This window comes from Nicotiana sylvestris, chromosome 10 (genome assembly GCF_000393655.2).
Source record: "Nicotiana sylvestris chromosome 10, ASM39365v2, whole genome shotgun sequence".
Taxonomy (NCBI): domain Eukaryota; kingdom Viridiplantae; phylum Streptophyta; class Magnoliopsida; order Solanales; family Solanaceae; genus Nicotiana; species Nicotiana sylvestris.
The window spans coordinates 132,543,376-132,563,257 of NC_091066.1; the positions used below are offsets into that span (position 1 = coordinate 132,543,376).

Sequence of the window (19,882 nt, forward strand, 5' to 3'; positions counted from 1 at the left end):
GACCACATGATTAAGAACTGTCCTGAGTGGGAAATTGAATGGAAGAAATAAAGGGTTGAACAAAGAAACAGGAAGAAGGAACATGTTCAACCCAAGAAGAACAAAGGATCAACAAAGGCTATGGTTGCTGCTTGGGGAAAAAGCTTAGATAAGGATACAACAGATGAAGATGGAGATGAACAAGCACTTATGGCCATTGGAGAATCAGACGATGAACAAGAGGTAAGTGTAATTCATCTCAAAGACAATATTAAATTTTTGTCTAAAGAAAAGCTATCTGAATTATTGCTAGACTTCATTGATGAGTGTGAGGTCATAAACAATGAGAATGAATAACTTTCTAGGGAATGTGTGATCCTAAAAGCCAAGTGCAAAAATCTAAAACTCAGGGCTAGTGAAAGTGACAGTAAAAATACTGAGTTGAAGAGACATGTCCTTGAACTTGACACATCTGTCTTAGAACTTAGATTTGAAAATCTAAAACTGAAATTAGGAACAGGTAGAAAGAAATCTGATCACACACATTTCACCTTAGAAGAAAATCTAGGAAAAATAAAGAATGAGTTGTACAAGAGAGATGAGCAGATAAGAGTCCTAAAAGAAGATCTAGGCAAGGTGAAGCATGAACTAATAAGTCATCTGATGCACTATCCTGGCAATAAGAGCACCACAATAGCAATAAGAGAGGACTTGGCTGTGGGACCCCAACACCTAAGTGGGATCCCAAAAGCAAGTACATCACACTTCCTGAGAACAAAATTTACACACATTGTGGCAAGACTAGTCATTACAAAAGTGAATGTAATGCAAAATAAAAGGTCAGTCAAAAGAACAAAATCTTTGTTCAAGAGAAAAATAGACTGCCTGGATGAGCTAAAAGGAATTTAATTCACCCATTTGCCTATAGAAAGGGACCCAAACTAGTTTGGGTTCCTCAGACTAACCTCTGATTTCGTTTTACAGGTCCAAGTGAGAGGAAGTAGCCAAATATGGTACATTTGGATATTGCCTACTCAAAGCATATGACTGGAAGTAAGAACCAGTTCCTTTCACTTGAGGACCTAAAAAGAGGTAATGTCTACGTTGGAAATGGAAAGAAATATGAGATCATTGGGGTTGTAAAGGTAGGTAAGACAGACTCATATTCCATTGAGAATGTCTACTTGATAGATGACTTGAAATATAGCCTAATTAGTGTATCACAACTGTGTGACAGAGGTAACCTGGTAGCATTCACCTCGACCAAATGCTTTGTGATTAATCTTACCACCAACAATATTATTTTGTAGGAAAAAAAGTTAACAATATTTACATTGCAGATTTGTCCACTCTTTCAAAAAACTAACTCACTTGCTTAAGTGTGTTGGACAATGATCCCCTCCTATGGCACAAAAGACTTGGTCATGCAAGTCTAAATCAACTCAACAAATTAGTCTCCAAGGACCTAGTGATAGGGTTACCTAACATCAAGTTTAAGGAAGACAAAGTTTGTGAGGCTTATGCAAGGGGGAAGCAAGTAAGATCCTCTTTTAAAAGCAAGAAAGTGGTAAGCACAACCAGTTTGATAGAACTGGTTCATACGGATCTCTGTGGTCTAATGAGAACATTGAGCAGAGGTGGTAAGAAATATGTGATAGTACTTGTTGATGATTACTTTAGGTTTACTTGGGTATTGTTTTTAACATCTAAGGATGAAGCATTCGACATATTTACTGCCTTTGTTAGAAAAACTCAGAAACAACTAGGTAATCAACTTGCATCAATTAGTTCTAATCATGGAACTGAATTTGAAAATGCTAAGTTTGTTGAATTTTGTGATGAGCATGGTATAGATCATAATTTCTCTGCCCCTAGGACTCCTCAACAAAATTGAGTAGTTGAAATAAAAAATAGGACTCTTGAAGATATGGCTAGGACTATATTTTTTTCTAGTAAACTGCCCCATAGCTTCTGGGAAGAGGCTGTAAATAATGCATGTTAAATCATTAATAGGTGCATGACTAGACCTCTTGTAGAGAAGACTCCTTATGAGTTACTTAAAGGGAGAAAACCAAATATATCCCATCTTAGGGAATTTGGATGCAAGTGTTTTGTGCACAATAATGGAAAGGACTCCCTAGGTAAGTTTGATCCTAGAAGTGATGCAGGAGTGTTCTTCACATAGCAAAGCTTATAAAGTGTAAAACAAAAGAACTTTGTGTGTAGAAGAGAGTGTACATGTAGTTTTTGATGAAACTAACATTTTTTCTGAGAGACAGGAACATGAAGATGAATCTATTGGGTTGGTAAAAAAATTGAGTGAAGTCACAGCTCAAGTTGAAGCTACACCAAAAGAAAGAACATGTGATGGAACAGGTTCTTTCATTCAGGGCAACCTGACAGGAGGAACTGAACAAAGAAGAAGTGAATCTAACTCCCAAATGGAACCTGTCCATGAGCCTATTCCTCAGCTACAGAGCATGGGAGAAACTCCAAACAGAAATCAAACTGGTTGTGAAACCTTACAAGTATCAAAGTTCTCATCCTATTGAGAACATCCTTACTGACCCTACTTCTGGAGTTAAAACCAGATCTCAATTAAAGAATCTGTGTGCTTTTGATGCATCCTTATCTCTTATTGAACCTAAAAATGTTGCTGAAGCTTTGCAGGATGCAGACTTGGTGAATGCAATGTAAGATGAACTCAATCAGTTTGAAAGAAGTCAAGTGTGACATCTTGCCACTAAGTCATTAGCACTAAATGGGTCTTCAGAAACAAACTTGATGAAGATGGAACGGTTATAAGGATTAATGCAAGATTGGTGGTCCAAAGTTATAGCCAAGAGTAAGGCATAGATTATGATGAGACCTTTGCTCTAGTTGCAAGACTGGAAGCAATAAGACTCCTCATAGCCTTTGCAGCACACATGGAATTTACCCTTCACCAAATGGATGTGAAGAGTGCCTTCCTAAATGGCTACTTAAAGGAAGAAGTCTTTGTCAAACAACCTCCAGGGTTTGAAAGTAAGGAGTGTCCAGATCATGTATACAAACTGGACAAGGCCCTATATGGACTGAAGTAGGATCCTAGAGCATGGTATGAACGCTTATCCAAATTCCTTCTTAAACATGGATACAAAAGAGGTAAGATTGATAGCACTTTATTCTTGAGGGAAAAAAGTAAGGATCTACTAGTAGTTCAAATTTATGTCGATGACATAATTTTTGGGCCAAACACTGAAAAACTGAGTAAGAAATTTGCTAAATTAATGGGGAGTGTGAGCACGCGATTTTTGCTTCACGAAAATTACTCCAAAAGAAATCGAAAATAAAACAAGTTACCTTCGAGTACAATTTTGAGAATTTGCATGACATTTTTGTAATTATTTTTGCCCGTAAATGTTTACTTTGTTGTAGTTAATCATAAAATATAAGAAATACATGTTGCATGCATATTTATTATTTAATTGTGCATTTAGGAATTAATCAAATCATAGTTTGGTTCTAAAAGGAAAATCGCAAAAAATACTTATTTTTTCTTTTATGTGTCATCATTGTGTGATTTATTTTAATCAAATATTTTAATTTGTGTGTTGATTATTGTAAGTGTTAATTGATATTTGTGTAGTTTATTTTTGATTTTACAATTTAATTAGAAATTGTGTTTTTTAATTAGAAATTAAAGAAGGAAAAGAAAAGAGTGCAAAAATTGAAAAAAATTCGGACCTGGGCTCGTTTTAAACCCAAAGAAAATCAGGCCCAAAACACATTGATCCAGTCCGTCCCTCAGAAACAAGGAACGACGCCGTTTTGGCACCTCCCATCTGGACCGTTGGTCAAACAGATCCAACGGTCCAGTTCAACTCTCTCATTAATCCAAACGACGCCGTTTAGGCATGACCAATCAGAGCCGCTCATCCTATCCAATCCAATGGATCCAAGCTTTCCCCAGATACCCGACCCACTAGTACCCGTATTGACCCATTCCCGACACTAGACCAAACGACGCTGTCCCTTTAAGTGAAAAGATCAAGGCCGTTGATCATCAATGATCCAACGGCCAAAATTCAACTCCCCCATCCCGTATATAAACCCTCCTCTCTTACCCCCACGCCCCCTAAGCTAGACCCCCCTCCTTCATCCTCGTCTCTTTCAGAGACTGAACCGAAACCCTCTAGAACCCTAGCGCCGCCCTTCCATCCCCCTACCTAAAACCCGACGGCAACGATGCCGGTGACCACCAAATTAACACCCCTAGTGCACCTCGACCCCCTGGACACGGATCTGCAAACTGTGGGGTTCGAATCAACCTACATCGTCTCGAATCTTCATCTGATGATCCGAGCCAAAACTCAACTTATACCAACCGATCCCAAATGCACACCAGTTACTCCCCTGACCTCCCTCGTGACCAAACCAAGCCTAGTTTGGTTCGAATCTAACCAGAAAAGCTCGAACCCCTAATCTGAGCCCCAAGAACCCTAGAAATCCAAAACCTGGGGGTTTGTCCAATTAAACGAAGGGTTGGGGTCTAATAGACCTTAATCGAGGTGTTCTCAGTTGAGAACACTTCGATTAAAGTCCGTTCAACCCCAAAAGAGGTCCGAGTCAGAATCCAAGACGGGTTCGTCTAACCTTCAATTTCTTAAGATATTTTCTTTTCCTTGTCAGTTCCATGTTTTGTCTATGTCTGTTTATGTGTTTAAATGTCAGTTTGAGTTTGTTTTCATTGGTGTCGACTATTCTGTCCACCTCGCCCGGACCTTTTATTTGGTCGAATTTGCTTATGCGCGTTTTGTTGCGTGTAATTACAGTTTGGGCAATCGAGTCGAATAGGCTCCGTCGATTTGTTAAGTTTTGCATAAAATCACTGTGCCTATCAGTATGAAATCACCCCCGTACCTATTCAATTTCGATTATTTGTTATCGATTGTATATGTTGTAATATATGGTCTGTTAATAAGTGTCGTCGATTAGTTTCTCAGTCTTGAATGTTAAAATAACCTGATGACAATTTGGTTCACATTGCTTCAATTCTGATTGAGTCAATCTGTACCATTTATCTATCAGTCTAGGAACTATTTTAACTGATGAATTGGATCTAATTCACTGCTTTAAACTGTTAGTGGAAGCCATGTGTGGACAGATGCTTTTGAATTAATCAATTCATCCGACCATGCTTGATTAGCATTAAATATTATTTGAACATCCACTAATGGCCTGCAGAGAATAACAGGCCTTTCAGATTTAAAAAAAAAATTGAAAAGAATTGCATCTGAAAAGGGGTATAGAATGAGTGCTTTTAAAATAAGGAAGCATGGGGGGTCAGTTTTTAATTGGTTTTAACAAGCTGGAAATCAGTAACAGCATGGGTTCAATGATAAAAGGTAGAAATGCACATGAGGAAAAAGAAAAAAGAGGCTGAAAGTTGAAATGTTAAAATAAAAAAAATGGCCAGCTCTAGTCTTTAAAAAGGGGACTGATTTCGGACAAGAGGAGGGGGTTAGAACCTAAGGGAGCTGATCTTGGAACAAAAAGAGGGAGCTCATTTCTGGACTTCAATCCTAGGAAGACAATAAACAAAAACCCTCTTTTGCTCTATTGAAGCTGAAAATTCTGCTTTCCTTCACTTTTTCTGTTTTGAAATCATTTTTACTGCTTTGTCCTATCGAAACTTAGGCTTCTTTCTTTGAGTGTCCGAAAATCAGGAATTACTGTTTCACTTTTGTTCCGGATTTCACCTGTTTTCTGCCTGTGATCAACATTGGTATTTCCGGGTCTCAACTGAGTCTCCCGAGTCTGCTTTGGTGGATATTGGTATTGTGTTCATTGGTTTATTTATGTTCGTTCACTGGATTTATTCTGCCTGGTTGATACTGTTGTTGTTGCTGCTGTTATTTGCTGGTTACTGCTGCCGTTTGCTGATGCTGATTTTCTACTTTCTTCTTCTTCTTGTTGTGTTTCAACATCCAGGTACACACTGATCCACTGGTTCAATGTAAGCTGAAATTTGAAGCATGAATGAAAAAAAATGAAGAGATGAAGTTGTTTGAATATCTTTTAGTTGTATATTGAACACTAAGCGGTATACGTATGATAGTTCATGTCTTCTACTAGAATCATGTAGGTATGAGTTATTTATAACTGAACAATGTTTTGTAGTAGTTTAGTTGTAAACTTCCTCCCTTGTGCGCTTATTTAAAAATGGATTGATGTTGTAGAAAACATGTTCTATTGTTTCAGATTTAACAACATACTTAATAGTAAAAATGGTATGTTCTGTTGGCGACTCTGTTAGGCCTCTTAGACTATTTCCAAAATACTTAATAGTTACCTTATGGAACAAAAGGCTTGTTTTGAAACTCACAGGAACATCGTTTAATTAGATAGCACAGGTTCACATTTCAGCCCCCTTGTAAATATCAAACATATATAAAATAATTCAATTAGGCCCAATTGGAATAAGGATGGCTCCGGCCCAGTTTCACGCCATGCACATTGGGCCTGGGCCCATAATTGTCGAACAGACTGCTCTTACTGCGTTCATTTGAGATTTAACGAATCATGTTCAAAACTTAACTATAATAACTCGAAAGTACGTAAATAAAATAGGACCTTTTCTTCATTTATTTCAGAGACAAACGAAAAATAGAAAATTTAGTCACTCTAAGATTATCCTTTTAAAAATAATGAGACGAGCCTCGCCAAATAAAAAATGCAAATTGCGGGTCCCTCAATAATTGGTCATAATAAAAACTTAGATTTTCTGGGATGGGCCGTCTAGCGAACTTCACGGTTTTCCCCAAAGATAATAACGCGTTAGACTCTTTAGACGCGATTTTAATTAAATTACATGCTTAAATTCGGGTGCGCATCTATGTGACCCAAATCCAAATCTCAACGGAGTCGGAATGTATTGACAACCACGGGTGCATTGATTGTGACGTGGTTCGAGATGCATTTTCACAACGTTGCAATTCTATTAAAAAATAATAATAAAAGCGGTTTAAACTCAATAAAAGCACACAAGTTATAACATGTATAAAAAATCAGATATTTAGCCATTATAACAATTTAAGCAACCGTGCTAGAACCACGGGATTCGGGGGTGCCTAACACTTTCCCTCGGGTCAGCAGAATTCCTTACTTAGAATTTCTGGTTCGCAGACTTCATTTGGAAAGTCGAATATTTTCCTCGAATTGGGATTCAAGATAAACCGGTGACTTGGGACACCAAAAACCAAACCTTTCCCAAGTGGCGACTCTGAATTAAATAAATAATCTCATTTCGAATATTGTCACTTAAATTGGAAAAACTCCCTCACGCATTTATCCTCCGGGGTAGGCACGCAAAAAGGAGGTGTGACAGCTCTGGCGACTCCACTGGGGCAGATTTGTTTTCATTCGAGTTCGTCGTCGTTCCGATCCGGTTAGTGGGTTTAAGTTTCATTTCTGTCCGTATTTTGTTTTGATATTCTCGGATCTGAAATTAGTACATGTTTGATTCTTGTTTTTGTTCATGTTTATCGTTTCTTGATTATTGCTTCAGGTTGTTTCATTTGTTATTGTTTATTTTTAATAAAGAAACTGTTAGTTTAATCATAGTTTGATTTAAGTTGAAGTTCAATTAATTATTTCTTCAGTTTGTTTTTATTCATTTGTTCTTGTTTAGTTTTAATATAGAAATGTATTAGTCAACTGAATACTTTACCTTGTTTGTAAAATTGTTAGATTTAGTTTGAGGTGCCATTGATTATTGAGTTTAGTGATTTGAATCTGTTTATTTGTTCCGTTTAAACTTAATTTGAATTTAAAAAAAAAATTGAATATGTTTGTTTGTTATTGTTGTTGAATCTGAAAATATGATGTTGTTTAAAAATATTGTTCAGTCAAAATAATTCCGGTTGTTTCTTTGTTGTTCACTATTTAGTTTGAATTTGTTGATTGAATTTGATTAAGAATTGGTTATAGCTGCTATATTTTGGTTAATTGATTAGTTGAATTGGTTATAGCTGTTAATTTGGTTTTAGTTCTTAGATAATTTTTGAAGTTTGAACAGATTTTTGAATCTGGGCAGTAACAGTAGGTTTAGGGGTAATACGAGAATTAACCAATTGCAGATTTATTTAATTTAAGTGCTCCGCCCACTAAGCTCTAATAATAGTAAAATATTATAGTGGGGGAAAAGACATATGTTAGTGGGGGACAAGACATAATGATGTAAAGTAAAAAGGAAAGGGGATAATGATGAGGTCTTCTTTGACCACTCAAAAGGGGGGAACCGTGGGGTCCGTGTTGACTACTTTTACTTAACTAAAAATCAGAAATAGTATAGGTAATAATAAAAGGTTAAAAGTTATACATAGTAGAAGAATATTGGGGAAAAAGTAAGGAGGTAAAAAGAAAAAGGGGAGTCTTGCTTTGGGTATAAGAGGACTCATTTAACACTTAGAGAAAAGAAAAAAGAGGTAGAAAAAGGACTGAATTTGGAGATAGAAATTTCAGAACCTAAAAAAAAAAAAAGGAAGAAGAACAGAGAGAGAGAGAGAGAGAGAGAACAAAAACTGAAAAAAAAATCTTCTACTTTCCTTCATTGTTTGAAATCAGCATTAATTGCTACTGTTTTCATCGAAGCTTGAAGCTTCTTTCTTGGGCTACTACTCCACCGGTTTGCAAACTCTGTTACTGGTCTATTCCTGTGTTGCTGGACTGTTTTGTTGCTGTGCTATATTGTTACTATTGCTGCTGATTCTCATCTTCCTCTTCTCTTGTATTCAATACCAGGTACATGGCTGTAACCTTGTCGATATTGTAAGCTGGAAAATGTGAAAGCATGAATACATATGAAGAATGGAACTTTGAAGTTTTAATTTCGCTTTTTCTTCGTCTCTTTTACTGATTGTATTTAGGCTATTTCATGTATTACTGTTTAATAATTGGAATAAGAGGAAAATAACATAAGTTGGTCTTTAGTGAATCAGCTTGGCAAAACGGGTTAATTCACTAGCTATGAAGGTTTTAATATGGTTAACAGTAGGTTAATCATGAATGGGTAGCTAAATTTAATGAAAGGCCAAACAAGACTAGATAATGTTTAAGTTTAATAAACTTTCTAATAAGCTTTAGTAATTATGGTTAAATCTAGTTTCAAATGGTTGTGAATAATTAATTCCAATAGTTTTAACAATGCGAGCTTCAATTTAGCTATATTTGATTTCTTTTGAATATTAGTTATCAAATTTCTTATTTTTTTTATAATTTCGAATTTTCTTTTTTTCGTAAAATTCCTTTCCATTTATATTTGTCTTAATCTAGCAATTAGTATGTTACGTTTTCTTAATTTTTTTCTTGAAAGCTCTTAATTAATTAGGATTTTCTTTCTTTATTTTAGAGACTAATTTTAATAGAAAAATGTAGTCATTTTAGGATTGACCATTGTCAAAATAAATGAGATGAGCCTCGCCTAGTAAAATGCACCAATTGCGGGGCCCTCAATAAATGTTTAATTGAGTATTTAGAATTCGGGATGGACTGTTTAGTGAATTCCACGGTCTTACCCATAAATAATAATACGTTAATCGCTTTAGGCACGATGTTAATAATAATACATTCTTAAACACGGGTGCGCATTTTTGCGACCCAAATCCAAATCCCAAAACATTGAATAAAATGTGTTCCGGATTGCGGGTGCATTTCATGTGACGTAATCCAAAGACATGTTTTAAACAATGTTCACATTCTTGTAAAAATAATAATAATAACAATAAAAGCGGTTAAAAGTTAAAATTGCACTATAGTTTTTGAACATGTATTAAAATCAGATATTTTAGCCATTACAACAGTTTAAGCGACCGTGCTAGAACCACGGGATTCGGGGGTGCCTAACACCTTCCCTCGGGTCAACAGAATTCCTTACTTAGAATTTCTGGTTCGCAGACTTCATTTGGAAAGTCGAATATTTTCCTCGAATTGGGATTCAAGATAAACCGGTGACTTGGGACACCAAAAGCCAAACCTTTCCCAAGTGGCGACTCTGAATTAAATAAATAATCTCATTTCGAATATTGTCACTTAAATTGGAAAAACTCCCTCACGCATTTATCCTTCGGGGTAGGCGCGCAAAAAGGAGGTGTGACAGCTCTGGCGACTCTGCTGGGGATCCAAACCCAGAACTTCGGTTCAGGGTTCAAGAATTCGAGCTTAGAATAACTGTATAGTTGGCTTGTTTTATCTGATTTTACATGTTGAGCCTAAATGTGCTAACTAACTGCTTTACCTCTTTGATATTTTGTGAACTGTATATAAACTGTGCCGAAACCCATCTCCTCTCTGAGTCTTCTAAATCATGAAGAAGGGTGCACTTCGTGTGACTTCTTTTCTGTTTAGAGTCAATCCCATTTTTGGAACGAGGTTCAGATAAGTTGCAAAGCCGGGTTGAGCTTCTGTATCCCCGGTACGCTACCCCCCCCGGCTCGAGCTGTCCGCTCGGGTAATCCAGGTCTAGAACAAACACCCAGGTTCTGAACCTAGAATAACTCAACTTCATGCCGGATCCCTAGTAGGAATCTGCATCATGTGCATTTTTGACTTAGGGGACTCAACACAGGGGTTGGGTCCGTCTAGGAATAGCAACCTGAAACAGAAAAGACCCATCCTGATGCATCCTACTTACTGTTTGTGCATTTTATTTGCTTTGGACTTGCATGCTGACCGGTTTTGAATATTGGGAAAATTTGAATAAAAAAAGAGAGAAAGAAAAATAGCAGTGTATAGGGTTAATCTTCTGCTTTGAAAAATAACAATGTCCAAATAGTGTCGAAACTCTGCCGAAATTTTAAAAAAATATTTTTATTTTTAATAGTTTGTTTTACTAAAAGCAAAGGAAAAATAGAAAAAGAGTCTTTATTTTTGGAAATTGTTCGCAGAAAAAGAAAAAGAAAAGAGTCTTTATTTTAGTTTGGGAATAGGTTGTTTTATTGTTTGTTGAAAATGAAAAGAAAAAAAGAGTCGTTATTCTGTCTTGTTTTCAAAAAATAGAAAATGAAAATAGTCTGTCTTGCCGTGAAAAATGAATATGACAAAAGTCTTGTTTTTTTAAAAAATATATATATATTTTTTGTTTATGAAATGCCCAAAAAGAAAATGAAAAGAGTCGTGCTTTGAAAGTGGTTTGTTATTTGCTTATGAAATGTCAAAAACGAAAATGAAAAAGATTCTTGTTTTTTAAAAAAAAAATATAGTTTGTTTTATTACCGAACTACGCGGGTCTGATTCTCACCGGATGTGAGATACGTAGGCAAATCTCATCGGTTCCGACCCCAATTTTCAAAAAATAATCCAAAAATATTTTCTTCCAGTCCCTTCTTTGAAAATATTTCCTTAAAATTTTTAAAAACAAAAAAAAAGTAGTTTTTAAACTCAAAAACAAAAATGGTTTCCTTCTTTCTAATATCTTTCATACAAAAAAAGAAAAAGCAATAAAAATCAAAATCTAAAATACGGGTTTCCTTCATTCTGAAGTATTTTTCCAAAAAATCCAAAAAATATCAGAAACAAAAATCCAGAAAAATTGCTTTTTAGCTGTCTTTATTTTGTAAATATCCATAAAAGCTTTGAAAATATGAGTCCAAAAATATTTTCTCTTTTCTTTAGAAGTGCTTTTGTAAATAAATAAAAAAAACTCAAAAATCCAAAATATTTTCATAAAAGTGCCTCTTTCGAAAATTAAGAGGCAACAGCCAAAATTCAAAGAAAATATTTTCTTTCTTGTTTAGAAAAAGAGAGAATAAATGAAAATTCAAACAAAAATATTTTCTTTTTTTTTTACTTCTAAAATTCTCAAAGTTCCAATCAAAAGAAAAAGAATTTTTAGAAGTCTTTCTTTCAAAAAATAAAAATAGTGTCAAATTCAAAAATCCAAAAAATATCCTTTTCTTCTCTTAAAGCACTTTTTTTAGAAAAATTCAAAAGAAACAAAAATCCAAAAAAAAAACCTTTATTCTTTTAAAGCATTTTTTCCTTTTTTTTTAAAAAAATTATTCCAAAAAAAAGAAAAAAAAGAGAGTTAGTTTACTTACTCTATTCACATCTCCCGAACTAAGAAAGATCTGATTCACGCGGCGCCGTGATACGTAGGCAATCCTCATCGGATCCGGTCACGTTTTTAACTTCAAATAAAAACAAAAAATAAGAAAATATAAATAAAAGGGAGCCGAAATGACGCATGCCATCAGTGCAAACATGTAGAAACTCACTTAACTGTATATGTGCATCACACTCCAATGTGAGATTACCTGTCTGTTATTTGTTTCAAACTAACCGTTTGCTTGCTGCTAAGTCCAGGTTTTTAGAAAGGTGGTTTGGTTTGGTGGAGGTCTGGCCTCACATTTATACTTTACGAGGTCGAAAGGAAGTGTTCAGCTGTCCGTCACTAAGTCGAGAGGAAGTATTCTCACTTACTTCACGAGATCAAAGGGAAGTGTAGATATGTCTTCAGAAATTCCTTTGCCAACAATTCCTGTCTCCGAAGAGAGTTCAATCTCGGCCATCCCAACTTCCGAATCAGCAACTGCTGAAGAAAACAGAATCTTGCGGCTTCGCATGTTGGAAATGTTAGATGACTGGAACAATGGAAAAGAGCCGCCGAGTGTAATCCCTGGATTCCCCGAGCTGTTCTCTAGGACAAGTGGGACTTCCAACGTCCCCATAAGTTATCCAACTACCCCATTCGGGTATCCTACCATTTCAGCCCACTCCGCTGGATCACCCTCTGATTCTTATCCTCGGATGTCAACGACAGATGTGGCTACAAACATATTCACTGCACCGCCCTGTCTACTCGTGGCACAACCCGCTACACACATGCCTAATTTTGACTCTTCCTCATTCACATTTCAAGCACCATCCTTCTCGCTGGAACCAAATCGGTTTACCACCAGCACTCACCCTCAGCAGCCTCAATACAAGCTTACGCCTGGGCAAGACCAAAATCCCAAAGCTTTTGAACAAGATGAAATGGTGAAAAGAATGAGGAGCCTCGAGCAGAGTTTAAAAAATATGCAAGGTTTAAGCGGGCAGAAGAGTGTCTCATATACTTATCTGTGCATGTTCCCTCATGTACACCTGCCCATAGGGTTCAAAACACCGAAGTTTGAGAAATATGATGGACATGGCGATCCCATTGCTCACCTCAAAAAGTATTGCAACCAATTGCGTGGGGCTGGAGGCAAAGAAGAATTGTTGATGGCATACTTCGGAGAAAGCTTGGTGGGCATAGCCTCAGAATGGTATATGGATCAGGACATATCTCGATGGCACATTTGGGACGATCTCGCCAGAGATATTGTAAGGCAGTTTCAGTATAATATTGACATCGCACCAGACAGGAATTCTTTGTCAAACTTGAAGAAGAAACCCTCAGAAAGCTTTAGAGAATATGCTATTAAATGGCGCGAGCAAGCATCAAGGGTAAAACCTCCCATGGATGAAATAGAAATGGTCACTACTTTCCTCCAAGCTCAAGAATCAGATTACTTCCAAAACATGATGTCGGCCATGGGAAAACCTTTCGCAGAAGCGATTAAGATCGGGGAAATGGTAGAAAATGGGCTAAAAACGGGTCGAATTCTAAGCCAATCTGCTATCAGAGCTACCTCCCAAGCCATTCAGGGTGGGTCTGGCGGAATAGCAAAAGGAAAGAAAAGGGAAGAAACATTCATGGCAGCGTCGGGTACAAGGAGAAACTATACTCCCAGATCCTTTTTCTTAGAGAGGACCCTGCAACATTATTACCCTCACCAAGATTTGGCCTATACTCCTCAGCCATACTCGGTTATGAATACTCAGCCTTATGTTCGGCCACAACAACAAGCCAACAGAAATCAAGCTCCACCTCCCAGAAATCAGCCTCTCTACCGACACCACTATAATCCACAACTACCCCAGAATAACTTCCGTCCTCAAGAATCACCCAGAAGACAAACTTTCACACCCATTGGTTAACCGTATTCTACCCTATTCCCAAAACTGGTCCAACCAGTCCCTCAGACAAGGCAAAATCCAGCATCACCTGCTTAAAGAGCCGGTGTCAGGTGTGCTTATCATTCGGGAGCAGAAGGACATGATACCAATGATTGTTGAACTTTAAAAAGGGTGGTAGAGAACTTAATAGAACAGGAAAAGATAGTATTAAGGGACGAGGAGGTCCCAAATGTGACCAACAATCCGTTGCCCGCTCACAATAATGAGCCATTGATTGGGATGATCTGTGAGGACAAGGAGTTTGATCCTGCCCTGAAAGCTATAATCGCCATTGTCGATACAGAGAGAAAGCCTAAAGCAGCCCCGAAGCAAGAGAAAGGGGAAAAGAAGACTAATACTGTCAAGGCTGAGCTCGAAAAGAAGGCTGAGACAAAGACGGAGACGATGTTGCCTTCGAAGAACGAAGTTCTCTACATTCCACGAGGTCAATCAGAGAAGCCACAGATTTTCGAAATGAAAAGGGGAATACCGATGTACGTGGTGAAAGGGGCCTATGTGGTTCGGGGGACGATTAAACCGCCTCGGCTGAATGAGCTAGTGGTTATCGGACGCGTGCCACAGAAGCCAATGGAAGACTCGTCTATGATACCGTGGAATTATCAACAAACATTGGTTACGTACAAAGGCAAAGAAATCACGGGGGAACTTCCGGAAAATACTTCCGCTGGAAGATATTCAGACATTCAAGAAGTGAACAATGCCACACGGAAGCGCTTCCCACCCGAGAAGCCTGTAAGCGCTGAAGAAGCAGAGGCTTTCTTTCAGAAGATGAATATGCCTGACTATGAAGTTTTGGATCAGTTGCGCAAATACCCTGAACATGTGTCTATGCTATCTTTGCTAATGAGGTCCGCCGAGCATCAGAAGATCCTGCTCAAAACTTTGAATGAAGCGTATGTGCCGGTTGAGACTTCAGTTGAACAACTTGAAAGAATGACGGAAAGGTTCTTTGCGGTTAATCAAGTTTCTTTTAGCAAGAATGATTTGCCTCCGGAGGGAGCAACTCACAACAAGGCTTTACATCTGACAGTCAAGTGTGAAGACTACTACGTCAAGCGAGTAATGTTGGATGGGGGTTCGGGTGTTGACATTTGTCCGCTCTCTACGCTGCAAAGAATGAAAATTGGGATCGGAAGGATTCGCCCCAATAATGTATGTGTAAGAGCTTTTGATGGCATCAAGAGGGACACCTTCGGAGAAATAGACCTGATATTGACTATCGGGCCGGTGGAGTTCGAAGTAACTTTCCAGGTACTGGATATGGACACATCTTACAACTTTCTCCTCAGAAGGCCTTGGATTCATGCTGCAGGGGCTGTACCCTCCACTCTCCACCAAATGGTGAAGTTTGAATATGAAGATCGGGAAATTGTGGTCCACAGAGAAGACGAACTGTCTATTTATCGGGACCCATCCATCCCATATCTTGAAGCAAGAGAAGGGAGTGAGCACACAGTTTATCAGGCTTTTGAAGTTGTGCTGGCGGAGCAGTATGAAGAAGGGAGCCCTTGCCCCCAACCTTTATTGTCCAACGCTTCAATCATGGTCGCTAAACAAATGATCTGACGGGGATTCAAACCGGGAGGAGGACTTGGAAAATCGTTGCAAGGAATAACTGAGCCTATCACCTCGCCTTCCACTAAGAAAATCTTTGGGATAGGCTTCCACCCTACTCCAAAAGATGAAAATTGGGCAAAGAAGAGAAAAAATGAGGGATGGAAGTTGCCTCGACCATTGCCACATTTGTACGAAACTTTCATCAGACCAAAGTACATTGAAGAAGAAGATGACGAGGCCTTTACGGCCGAAGAGATTGAAGAAATATCTGGGTCAATGAGAGAAATGCTTTACGAAACTCACATGGTTCAGCTGGGAGAAGGCACAAGAACCGCTAAGGTGCTATACATGGGGCCAAATGCTAAGCTTCAAAATTGGGAGGCTACACCGTTCCCAGTCAGGAAGGAGTCCGGGTAGACTTGTCCTGCCACCTTTCCTGCATCACGAGTTATCCCAGGGTGTAACTCGAATGTTTTTCTTTAGTTTCCTGTTTTAATTTCCTGAAATATAAATCCTGTTATCTTCCCAATTCCAAGGAATAAAATCAGTATTTCATCATTTTTCTTTATTCTTTCTAATTTTTGCTATTTTTCTTTTATCTTTTCCTTTCAGTTATAATAATGCGGCTTTAAATAATATGACATGCTTGCGGACTTCACGCCCAGATCCAAACGAGCCGTTTAACTGTGAAATAATGAACCAAGAACCGGAATATGACGAAGAAGAGACTTTTAGGGAAATAAATCGAGAATTGGAACACTTTGAGAATAAACCTAAGCCGAATTTGAATGACACCGAACCAGTTAACTTGGGAACTCCTGAAGAAATCCGAGAAACCAAAATAAGCATTCACACAGATGAGAAAACGCGATATGCAATAATTCAACTCCTCTTTGAATTTAAAGATGTGTTTGCTTGGTCATACGATGACATGCCAGGATTAGGTGTTGATCTAGTGGTGCATAAATTACCAATTTACCCTGATTGTCCTCCAGTTCAACAGAAGCAGAGGAAGTTCAAGACTGATATCAGTGATAGGATCAAAGAAGAAATCACAAAGCAGCTGAAAACAAGAGTAATTCGGGTAGTCCAGTATACTACGTGGTTGGCTAATGTAGTTCCGGTACCGAAGAAAGATGGAAAAACTCGGGTGTGTGTGGATTATCGAGATTTGAATAGGGAAAGTCCCAAAGACAATTTCCCGTTACCTAACATCCACATCCTTGTTGATAACTATGCCAAACATGATATACAGTCTTTCGTAGATTTTTACGCTGGATATCATCAGGTGTTGATGGATGAAGAAGATACCAAGAAAATCGCCTTCACTACACCTTGGGGTACTTACTATTATCGGGTTATGCCATTCGGTTTAAAGAATGCCGGGGCTACTTACATGAGAGACATAACTGCCATTTTTCATGATATTATGCATCAAGAGATAGAGGTGTATGTAGACGACGTGATAGTCAAGTCAAGGACTCAGGACGATCATGTTCGAGACTTGAGGAAATTTTTTGAGAGGCTGAGAAAGTACGACCTGAAGCTGAATCCGGCTAAGTGCGCCTTCGGAGTCCAATTCGAGCAAGCTTCTAGGTTTCATAGTAAGCAGGAGAGGTATCGAGTTAGATCCAACAAAGATAAAATCTATTCGAGATCTATCTCCTCCAAGAACGAAGAAAGACGTGATGAGTCTATTGGGCAGGTTAAACTATATCAGTCGATTCATTGCCCAACTGACTAGCACATGTGAGCCCATATTCAAGCTATTGAGGAAGGATGCAACAATCAAATGGACGGTTGAGTGTCAAGAGGCTTTTGACAAGATCAAAGAATATCTCTCAAATCCTCCAGTTTTGGTCCCGCCAGAGCCAGAGAGACCCATGTTCTTGTATCTGACGGTCTTGGAAAATTCTTTCACTTGTGTCCTCGGACAACATGACATAACTGGAAAGAAAGAGCAAGCGATCTATTACTTAAGCAAGAAGTTCACCAGCTATGAGGCCAAGTACACTTTGTTGGAAAGAACGTGTTGTTCTTTGACGTGGGTCGCTCAAAAATTGAGACATTATCTCCAAGCTCATACTACTTACCTCATAACTAGGTTGGATCCTTTGAAGTACATATTCCAGAAACCAATGCCTACTGGGAGATTATCAAAGTGGCAAATCTTTCTTACTGAATTCGACATAGTCTATGTCACTCGCACGGCAATGAAAGCCCAGGCGTTAGCGGATCACTTGGCTGAGAACCCAGTTGATGAGGAATACCAACTATTGAGTACTTATTTTCCAGATGAAGAGATAAACACCATAGGAGTAGTCTCGGAAGACGCTCATGCTTGGAAGATGTTCTTTGATGGGGCTGTAAACGCCAAAGGTGTAGGAATTGGGGCAATCTTGATCTCACCCACTGGTCAACACTATCCGGCTACAGCTAGGCTTCGTTTCTTTTGCACAAACAATACAGCTGAATATGAAGCCTGCATCATGGGCATGAATATGGCGATCGATCAAGATGTTGAAGATTTGTTGATTATGGGGGATTCTGATCTGATTATCCGACAAGCCCAGGGTGAATGGGAAACTCAAGATGTCAAGCTTATTCCTTACCGGCAGCACGTGGAGGATCTCAGCAAGTGATTCAAATCAATAGAGTTTAGGTATATCCCGCGGTGTCACAATGAACTAGCCGATGCACTTGCCACTTTAGCTTCAATGTTGCCTTATCCAGGCAATGCCCACATCGATCCCTTGGAAATCCAAATCAGGGAAAGACACGGTTACTATAATGTAATCGAGGCAGGACCAAGTACCCAACCATGGTACCATGATGTTAAGAGGTTCTTGAAAACACAAGAATACCCCGAACATGCTACTGGAGATCAAAAGAGAACTATTAGGCGGCATGCAAGTGGATTCTTTTCGAGCGGCGAGGTATTGTATAAAAGAACCCCAGATCTCAATTTGTTGAGATGTGTTGACGCCGAAGAGACTGGAAGAATAAATGCATGAGGTACACGCGGGAGTATGCAGGCCCCACATGAACGGGTATGTTTTAGCAAAGAAAATCCTTCGAGCGGGTTATTACTGGATGACCATGGAAAAAGACTGTTTTAGTTCCGTTCGAAAGTGTCATCAGTGTCAGGTGCACGGTGATTTGATTCATGCACCTCCCACAGAATTGCATCCCATATCTGCACCTTGGCCATTTGTTGCTTGGGGCATGGACGTCATTGGGCCAATCGAGCCGAAAGCCTCAAATGGACACAGATTCATATTGGTCGCTATTGATTACTTCACAAAATGGGTAGAAGCTGTCACTCTCAAATCGGTCACTAAGAAAGCCGTGGTGGATTTTGTACATTCAAATCTTATCTGTCGTTTCGGTATTCCTGCAACTATCATCACAGATAACGCGACAAACCTGAATAGTCACTTGATGGAGGATGTATGCGAACAGTTCAAAATCATAGGAACTCCACTCCTTATCGGCCCAAGGCCAATGACGTTGTTGAAGCAGCAAACAAAAACATCAAGAATATTTTGAGGAAGACAATCCAGAGTTCCAGACAATGGCATGAACAATTACCTTTTGCCTTGCTGGAATATCGCACTACAATATGCACATTAGTAGGGGCAACCCCATACTTGTTGGTTTATGGGACCGAGGCTGTGATACCGGCAGAGGTAGAAATTCCTTCGCTCCGAACCATTGTTGAAGCAGAGATTGAAGATAACGAATGGGTTAAGACTCGATTGGAGAAGTTGACCTTAATTGATGAAAAACGAATGGCTGCAGTCTGCCACGGGCAGTTGTACCAACAAAGAATGACCCGCGCTTATAACAAGAAGGTGCGACCCAGGAATTTTGAAGTAGGTCAACTAGTGTTAAGACGCATTCTTCCACATCACCAGGAAGCGAAAGGAAAATTTGCTCCTAACTGGAAAGGTCCGTACATCATCAGGAAGATATTGCCAAGAGGAGCGTTGTATCTGGGTGATATTGAAGGAAATGATCCTGAAACAGCTGTGAACGCGGATGCAGTCAAAATGTACTATGTCTGAGTTTACTTCAGTGATGTGTTGGAACATTTAAGATGATGAAAGTTTTTTTCCCGCTACCCAAACACTATCAACTCTTTCTACAAACCCTTTGAGCCGGTTACATTTCTTTGGCCACCCTATTTGGAATCCAAAAGCACCGTTGAAAAAAAAATGATTAGCCTGAACTACGCTTGACTTGATTCCGAAAGGATACGTAGGCAGCCTCTCTCTGGGGTTCAGTCATACTAAAATAAAAATCC

General features: G+C 38.7%; 2 protein-coding genes across 2 annotated transcripts; both read left to right on the forward strand.

Moving 5' to 3' along the window:
• Positions 1–1,022: 1,022 nt before the first annotated feature.
• LOC138879972 (uncharacterized) lies at positions 1,023–15,585 on the forward strand. The gene is made up of 4 exons (XM_070159621.1): positions 1,023–1,124; positions 2,259–2,507; positions 2,584–2,672; positions 14,130–15,585. Exons 1-4 carry the CDS (start codon positions 1,023–1,025, stop codon positions 15,583–15,585), a joined length of 1,896 nt encoding a protein of 631 aa, XP_070015722.1.
• A 922-nt stretch (positions 15,586–16,507) lies between these two features.
• On the forward strand, positions 16,508–19,643 carry LOC138879973 (uncharacterized). The gene is made up of 3 exons (XM_070159622.1): positions 16,508–16,651; positions 16,865–16,916; positions 19,213–19,643. Exons 1-3 carry the CDS (start codon positions 16,508–16,510, stop codon positions 19,641–19,643), a joined length of 627 nt encoding a protein of 208 aa, XP_070015723.1.
• Positions 19,644–19,882: the final 239 nt, after the last annotated feature.